This window comes from Cebus imitator, unplaced genomic scaffold (assembly GCF_001604975.1).
Source record: "Cebus imitator isolate Cc_AM_T3 unplaced genomic scaffold, Cebus_imitator-1.0 Scaffold18, whole genome shotgun sequence".
Classification (NCBI taxonomy): domain Eukaryota; kingdom Metazoa; phylum Chordata; class Mammalia; order Primates; family Cebidae; genus Cebus; species Cebus imitator.
In genome coordinates this window covers 17989848-17999107 of record NW_016107333.1, presented here as the reverse complement: position 1 = coordinate 17999107, position 9260 = coordinate 17989848, and the positions used below count along the sequence as shown (strand labels likewise).

General features: G+C 43.2%; 1 protein-coding gene across 1 annotated transcript in view; it reads right to left on the bottom strand.

Moving 5' to 3' along the window:
- SLC17A8 (solute carrier family 17 member 8) overlaps nucleotides 1–9260 on the bottom strand; it is a 58318-nt gene that overhangs the window by 32273 nt on the left and 16785 nt on the right. Inside the window, exon 2 of the mRNA XM_017516447.2 lies at nucleotides 2831–3083. Coding sequence (XP_017371936.1) covers nucleotides 2831–3083 — 253 coding nt within the window. The remainder of the gene's footprint in view (nucleotides 1–2830; nucleotides 3084–9260) is intronic.

The following is a 9260-nucleotide window of genomic DNA, read 5'->3' as shown; positions in this document are numbered from 1 at the left end:
GAACTCCTGATCTTGTGATCTGCCTGCCTCAGCCTCCCAAAGTGCTGGGATTACAGGCATGAGCCATCGCACTCAGCCCAGAGCCTTTCTTAATACAATTAGCAAAGTCTTTGTCATCTGGTTGAACATTCTCAGTTGATATCTAAGCTTTGTTCTATGTGGACAAGAGAGAAATAATCTGCTATAAATTGGAGTTGTGCTAGAGTTTCTGATACTAAATCCCTACTCCTGAGTCCAGAGGAAAAAAAGTTAAACCATATTTCAGATTTTAATGAGTTTCTCTAAGACTCCAGAGGGCACAGCCATAGAAACTAGAGAGTGCACACTAGCATTGTTCCTTGGGTTTATCAAAATGTCTTTTCCATATGCTTCAAAGTAGACTCTATTGACCGAGGTCTATCTTTTCAGGCAACAAACAAATGCAAAACAGCATCTCTTTTTGATCTGGGCCTCAGCAGACAAGTTTTAATTAGCTGGCCTTGCTCACAAAAGGCTGAAAGAATGCATGTGAAACCTTGCTAATATACATCATTCTTTATTTTTAAAATGCATGATATGCCCTTCTACCTCTATCCCCCACACCCCCACAAAAGACAGAATATCCTTTTAGGACAGATCTGGCTGTGGCATCAGAAAGAGACTAGTTAGGAGGATCTCCGTGGTGCTGTTTTCCTCTGGCAGAATAATATCTTCTTTTAAAAAAAGCAAAGACAAATAGCTTGCAGACCAACTAAAGACTTCTTTTTGACAGATTGAAATCAAATTTTCTCAAACCAGTGCCTGGCAGGAGACTGTGCCAGTTGATGCTAATAGATGTGGCATGAAAGAGGGCATTCTGTGATCAAGTGAGTCCAAGAAATCCTGCCTAGCACGCCTCCCTCTTGGAAAGTCTCATAGGACACAGCACAGTATGGACTCCATGTCTTGCACTACCTTCTTCATGGCACAGTCTGCAGAGCAGTGATTTCCCAGACACCAGTTCAGAAAACTATGATCTAAATGTTTCTTCAAATGGAGGGACCAGAGAACTGTTAAATGCCTCTCTACAAATGAATGGATTTCCGCATGAGTCATTGCAGTGTGTGTGTGCTTAGTACGATGAAACATGCATTTATGGGGTGTCCACTGGGCAGATATTTTTGTTTGTTTTCCCTAAAACCTCAATACTTCTCTAGGTCTATCATGTAAGCAGCAAACCAGATTTTACGTTTTCAGCAATTTAAGTCACTTCAAAGTATCCTTGCTTATAACTATATGCCAGCCTCTGAACTGGCCCTGTGGCCTCCACTCCTATCACTTCAATCTGGCCTTCTCTCATGGGGCAGTGGCCAATCTGGAGCACGGGTGTGATCACCCTGTGCTTGTAGCCCCTTGCTACACGCCTATCAGGCCTTAGGTGATCGGCCCCCTATTTACTTCACTGCCTCCACCTCAAGGAGCTCTACTCAATCACAGGGAGTTCTCAACCTAGAGTCTGTGGTTGGAATCCCGTGGATCTGAGAACTTGGATGGGAAAAAAACATGCATCTTTATTTTCACTCTTAACCAGAATGTAGCATTTCTGCCATTATGAATGTAGGCAAAAAGCCACAGTCATATGACTAGTACCTACGACTGTCCCAGGTGGAAATAGTAAATATGTTCAAATCGTATTACAGTCATGGCCACAATTTCCAACAATGGCTTACATTCCAACTTCAAATCACAGTAAATGTTAGACCCAATGCTAGATTTTTGTCACTGATGTGCTAATAAAGAAGCCCATATGTTTCTATGTCACAAATGTAATTTTTAAACCTTTTCATATTTATATTTTAATATAATTTGCTTCCTTTGTCATCCTTTGTGTTTTAGGAAATTAAAACATTACTTTGGCAAAGGTTCATCAGTCATCACCTGGAGTCCGTGACACAGAAAAGATGATGAGCTCCTGTTTCAGTTCCTAAAATATACCTAGATGGCATGTGTGCATTCTCTCTCTCTCTCTCTCCCTGTCTTTCTCTCGCTCTTTTCTCACTGTCATTCAGGCTGGAGTGCACTGGTGCAATCTTGGCTTACTGCAAGCTCTGCCTCCCAGGTTCAAGCGATTCTCCTGCCTCAGCCTCCTGAGTAGCTGGGATTACAGGTGTGCGCCACCACGCCCAGCTAATTTTTGTATTTTTAGTAGAGACAGGGTTTCACCATGTTGACCAGGATGGTCTCAATCTCTTGACCTTGTGGTTCACCTGCCTTGGCCTCCCAAAATTCTGGGATTACAGGCGTGAGCCACTGCACCAGGCCATCTCTATCTCTTTGTTACAGTCCTTTGCAGTCCCTTTTTCTTCAAACATTCTTCTTCCCACCCCACATCCTCTTTGTCTGGTCCAGCCATCACTTTGGGAATTTGTTCACAATATCAAAATCTGGATTGGGCCCTCTCCTATGAGTCTGAGCATCCTATGTACCTCCAACACCGCACCTACCGCCCCAAACTGTCATCACTTACTTGTCTGCATGAAGACAGAGCCCAGTCTAGGTTGTTCACCTTTCTATCCCCATCACTTTGCACAGTGCCCAGCACAAGTAGCCACTCACCATTCTTGTCACATCACTGAAGGAATTGTAAGGCTTTCTCTCAAGGAGCAAAGTATTGACACAGCTGCAGTCAAAAAAAGTTCCCTTATGATTGTAGTCTCAGCTACTGATCTGAGATGCTGAGATGGGAGGATCATTTCGACCAGGCAGGTGAGGGCTACAGTGAGCCAAGATCACGCTACTGTACTCTAGCCTGGGAGACAGAGTGAGACCCTGTCTCAAAAAGAAAAGGCTGCCACCATGGATTGATACCAACCTGAATTTCCGGTTTTCCATCAACGTATACAGTGCTGTTGTTGACCATTTCCACAATGGCAACTCCAAGATTGCACCGGATCCCAAAGGAAATGCAGAATCCCAGCCCACTCATGATAGCAATGATGTAACGCTTGGGGAGGCCGCAGCAGTGGCAGTCGCAGAGTGGGGGGCTCGGCCTGGACGTCGGCACTGGCCTTCCTTCTTCATTCAGCTCGATGTTATCTTCTTCCTCAGTGGTCCCATCGATTTTTCTACATGGGAAAAAGAATGGGCAGAAAATAAAAGCTAGGGTTAAAAGAAAAACAAAGTATATTAAGCAAAAAGAGAAAAGGTATTAGCAGATGCAAAACAAAAAGGAAGAACTATAGTAGAATGCTATGGATTTTTTATTACTATTATTAAAGCAAGTTATTATTATTAGATATTACTATTATTAAAATAAGTTATAGTGGCTAAAACTACTGATGTTCTGGGTATTGTGTGGGACTTTTATAAGCATTAAATCAGTCGTTTGAATCTTACAACAACCCCATGAGGTAGATAATGTCATCATGCCAATTTTTAGGTGAGGAAATTAAGTCATTTGAGGTAGGATAGAAGCCCAAGGCCAGACTCTATGACTCTATGTCTAAAACAATCTGTCATGGTGAATTTCCTGCTGAAAGCGTATTGACGGACTTCGTTCACACTGCACGACCCAGCTGTTACAGTTGACTTTAATTTTTCTAAGTCTTCATAAAATACTAAGTGGAGGTAGAGAGGTACATTTCCTATCACAATGCACGCCCATTTGGTTGTATATCCTTTTCTCCTTAGACGGTTTCTCTAAGGAGGTAGTTCTTCAGCACCTTTTATTCAAATGGTAGAATTTTTCACTGGCCTCTATAGACTACAATTATGGCATATTTGTTACCGTGGATTCATTTCTTCTTCTAAAAGAAGGAATTTGGCAAACTGAACCCTATCTGCCAATTATAAAGGAAGTTGTATCCTCTTACGTATTGTCATCTTTCTGAGGATACTGCCATGGCCCAATTAAGGTCCAAGTCTTTTTAAAAATGATCAAAGCTTGCAAGTTTTCATCAATATTAAATTCAGTAATAAATAGCTAATATAATGGCTAATCCAATAGTTTGGATGAAACACAAGTCATTTGCCCACCAGTCCATATGAAAGATAATCTTGGCACGTTCTTATGACTCAAGGGAAATCAAATTTCCAGCATAAGTGTAGAGAAACAAATATACTGGATTCAATTCAGTTCATCAGATAGGTATTGCCTACTGTGTCTCAGGTACTGTGCTAAGTGTTGGGGAGCGATAGAGAATGTGACATGTTCTCTGCCTTCTTCCAGCTCTCAGTCTGGTGGGAAAGAAAGATACATATACAAGCAGTTATAATTACTGGACAATGCGGGTTTTGTTGAAATCAAAGTGAAAAGAAATGGTGAAACATTGGAAGGAGCTTAGAATTTCAACTTCTGAGCTCAGAGTAGAAGCTTAGTAAGCGTGCCATAACATTAAAGTAATCGGAAAAGAACTCTAACCATTTTCCTACTGACGTAACTACCTACCTGCCGGCCTGCATTTATACTGATGGAGTCTATCTTTTAATCTGCAGTTGTCCATGCTTCTAGCTAAGGCCAGTCTCTCTTCCTGGACGCTAGATCTCATCCCCTTTCATCCATTCATGAATATTGCTCCAGAAATCCCCACCCCCGTGCATCCAGCCATTATGTTCTCCTCCCTAGTATAATAGATCATTCCTGTTGCCAATAAATAAGCTTTTATTCCTCTCATATTAGAATCTAAAATAAAAGATATTTTCTCTTTCAGTTATCCTCTTATTTCTCATTTTCCTTTTTTAAGAAAAACTCTGAAATGACTGTTTTCAATTCCTCTCCTCCTGTTCTCCCCTGGACCCACTCCAGCCAGGTATTCCCAACCTGTCCTCTCAAAACTGCTCATCTTAAGGTTATCAATGCCCTCCTCATGGCTCAGTCTAAAGGTCATTTTCAGTCCTCATCTGATTTAATCGACCCAGCAGCAGCATTTGACACAATTGACCACTTTCTCTTCCTTGGCCATTTTATTTTCTTCCAGGAAAACTCTTGATCATCCTCCTAATTCTTCTGTTTGGTCTCTTATGCCGATTTCTTCTTTCCTTGACCTATATAAACTAGAATGCCTAGGACTCTGTTCTCGGGTTTCTTGCTTTCTGTCTATGCCCTTTAGGTCATCTAAGCCAGGCTCTGGGCTTTAGGTATCATGCATATGCTAACAGCTCCCAATTTTTATATCTAGACTTATTTGACATCTCCTTGGACACCTGAAAGTCATCTTAAACTTGACATATCCAAACTGACTTTCCCTAAAAAAAAATTAATTTCTGAAGTCATTCCCATCACAAGTAATGATAATTTTGTTACTTTGGTTGCTCCAGCAAAAATCGTGAAACCATCCTGGATGCCTCACTTCTTCTCCAATCTATGTCCAACTGAGGAGCCTGTGTACCTTACTTTGAATGTTGAGTTTCCCACTTACCCAGCTGTGTGACTTTAGCCTAATTACTTAACCTCCCTGGACTTCAGTTTCTTTGTCTGTAAGCTAAGAATTATAGTAATAGTTTCTTCTTCACAGGGTTGTTCTTAGGATTGTCATAAATGAGTTATTAAACTTAGGTAATTTAGAACAGAACTTGCCACATAATAAAAACACAACACATGTCAGCTATTTTCATTACATTAATCCTCACCATCACTTAATGATCCCACAATGCTAGTGAGTGTTGATGACATTAGTTCTGAGAGGTAGCTGGATGATAGGACTTTATAATGGGCTTCCCTAGTAGTCTCCATGAATTTTCTGACAACCAAATATGTATAACTTAAGTAGGATGGAAAACTGATGCTCTAGGCCAGGCATGGTGGCTCACGCATATAATCCCAGCACTTTGAGAGGCTGAGGCAAACAGATCCACTGAGGTCAGGAGTTCGAAATCAGCTTGACCAACATGGCAAAACCCTGTCTCTACTAAAAATGCAAAAATTAGCCAGGTGTGGTGGTGCAGTGTAGTCCCAGCTGCTTAAGAGGCTGAGGCATGAGAATCACTTGAACCTGGGAGGCAAAGGTTACAGTGAGCTGAAATCGTACCACTGCACTCTAGCCTGGACAACATAGTGAGATTCCAGCTCAAAAAAAGAAAGAAGAAAGAAAGAAGAAAATTGATGCTCTAATATTGACACATTACTCTAATAGTATATTCCTAGCAGCTAAAACAAGGATAATATGTAACAACCACAGTAACACTTGCGTAAGGCAAATTCAGTTCTCTCCCTCTGCCCTCCTCTCTATAGATGCTTTCATGTAATTCTCTTATTTGATCATTAATAGAGCTCAGTGAGACATGGGTAATCTAATACTCCCATGTGACACAAAATAGAACTGTAGTTCAGAAAGCAAGAACAAATCGACCAAGATCACACAGCCATTAGTGGGTGGAGGCAAGATATGAAACCCTTCTCCTTTGCTGTCTAGGTCTCCTGGGCCCCTTTCCTGTGTGTTCCCAGCCCACCAGGCCATGCTCCTTCTCAGTGATCTCCCCGAGTCACTTTGTCTTCTGTACCTGTTACTTTGTAGCCCTTGCTCAGCCATCATGACCCAGAAGAGCAGGGTAAGAGAATGGGCTCTGAGCTGAGAGACACCCAGTGCTGTCTCTCTCATGTACTAGCTCCCTGACTTTGGCTAAGTTACTTGACCTTCTATTAGTCTTCCAGGGATGCTGTAACAAAGTGCCACAAACTAGCTGGCTTAAACAAAAACATTTATTTTCCTACAATTCTAGAGCCAGAAATCTGAGATCAAGTTTCAGCAGGCCTTGGTTTCTTCCAAGGCTTTTCTTTTTGGCTTTCAGATGGCTGTCTCTCTCTGTGGCTTCACATAATCTTTCTTCTGTGGATCTCTGTGCCCAGATTTTTTCTTCCTATAAGGACATCAGTCATATTCGATCAGGGCCCACCCTGTGGGCCTATTTAATATTAATTACCTTTTTAAAGACCCTATCTCCAAACAGAATCATATTCTGAGGTCCTGAGTGTTAGAATTTTACCATAATGAATGAGGGCAGATTCATATGAAGACACAATTCAGCCCATAAGAATCCCTATCTCTAAACTGGGATAATCATAATGGGTATCTCATAGGGTCGTTCAGTGATTGATGCGTATAAATGATTCAGTTCAGTGCCTGATACATAAAAAGTGCTTTAGAGTAATAAGCAGTAAGTACTATCTATCATTACTGCTATTAATAAAGTGTCACCAGTCATAAGCTTAGCCCTCTCTATACACATGCAGATGCTTTAGATGAAGGCTAATGAAAACTGAAAGCACTGAGGGGCTTTGCGGTGCTTAATTGCAGACAGCCCCAGCTGCTGTGCTCTGAATCAACCACCTCTTTGGCATGGGGACAGCACTTCCTTCTCACAGGCTGCTATTCTGCCAAGAACTGAGCACCCCAGGGATGAGGCCATTCTTTCCTGCCAGAGGCAGGACACCTCTGACAGTGACTGGCTCCAGGACTGCTCATTGGCCATGCCAAAACTTCCCAGTACTGTAGTGTCGTCTGCAAGTCTTCCCACCTAACTTTTCTTCCTTCCCTCTCTCCTACACAGGTAGCAGTGTGAACACTCTCCCAGCCTCCTCCAGCTCCTTCCCCATTTCCCCTCAACAAATCTCTTGGCTGGGTGTGGTGACTCATGACTGTAATTCAAATACTTTGGGAGGCTGAGGCAGGAAGATCACTTGAGCTCAAGAGTTTGAGGCTGCAGTGAGCCGTGATTGTGCCACTGCACTCCAGCCTGGAAAACAGAGCAAGACCATGTCTCGTATGTGCCGAGTCCTGTCTTGGAATCTGCTTTCTTGGAAGACCTGAACCAATACAAGCACCCTCTGTGTGCACATTGCCATCTTAGACATCCTGAGGCTTTCCAGAGGGAAATACATATAGTATGGGAGATGAGGAAAAAAGGGGGAAAGTAATGATTAAAGGGAAACCTAAAAGAAGGAGTCGTGGGCTCCCCAAGAAGCAGGACCTATGGCTGGCTGACCTGAAGCCAGCCCCTAAAGCAGCTCTCCAGTTGGAGATGGGATATTGGGAGCTGAGGGGAGGGGTTCGGGCACAAAATCTCAGTTTCCTTTGCCCAAAGTGGCAGCTGAGCCACCACTCAAGGGGTCATGGGCTCAGGAGCAAATGAAGATCAACAACTAGCAGGACCTCCTGAGTTGTTTATGAGTCCTTTGAACAACCTTGCTGTGGCAAAAGGGGAGCACCAAAATGAACGGAAATTTAACTTCCCCCCAGGCAGGGGCCTCAGAGTTAGATCTGATTTGTTTTATTTTATTTATTTTTTTGAGACGGAGTCTTGCTCTGTCACCCAGGCTGGAGTGCAATGGCACAATTTCGGCTCACTGCAACCTCCGCCTCCCAGGTTCAAGCAATTCTCATGCCTCAACCTCCTGAGTAGCTGGGATTACAGGTGTAGGCCACCACGCCCAGCTAATTTATTTTTAGTAGAGACAGGGTTTCAGCAAGGTGGCCAGGCTGGTCTCGAACTTCTGGCCTCAAGGAATCCGCCCACCTCAGTCTCCCAGAGTGCTGGGATTACAGGCATGAGCCACTATGCCTGGCTAGATTTGATTTTTTTTTTTAAAGCATTCAAATAGCAGGCCATTTCTTGTATAGCCTAGCTCACAGAGGAAGACTGAGAAACCCCTCACCCTGTGTCACGGAACATACCAGGCTTTGGGGCAGTCAGATAACCTGAATGTGATTTCCAGCTCTGCCACTGAAACACAAGCTGTGTGACTCGGGGGCAAATAACCTGGCCTTCCTGAATCTCACATACCCTCTTCTGTATAATAAATATTTATCTCACAGAGCTGTTGCTAAGATTACGTGACCCTACCCTACAAAGAGCAACACATTATCGCCATTAAATGAATAGATATTGCCTGAACATTAGGGTCTCTGCCATCCCTGGTGTTTCCTTGGCGTTTTATACGTTCCTCTGTTACAGCATTTCTCACATGGAGTTAGAGTCATTTTCATTCAGCAGCATACGTGCTAAGGAAATAGTCACTGATTTGGGCTGGGCACGGCGGCTCCCGCCTATAAGGGGGAGGCCAAGGCAGGTGGATCACCTGAGGTTAGGAGTTTGAGACCAGCCTGACCAACATGGTGAATAAAACCTCGTCTCCACTAAAAACACAAAAATTAGCTGGGCTTAGTGGTGGGCACCAGTAATCCCAGCTAATCAGGAGGCTGAGGCAGGATAATCTCTTGAACCTGGGAGGCAGAGGTTGCAGTGAGCTGAGATCCCGCCTTTGCACTCCAGCCTGGGCGACTGAGGGAAACTCTGTCTCAAAAAAA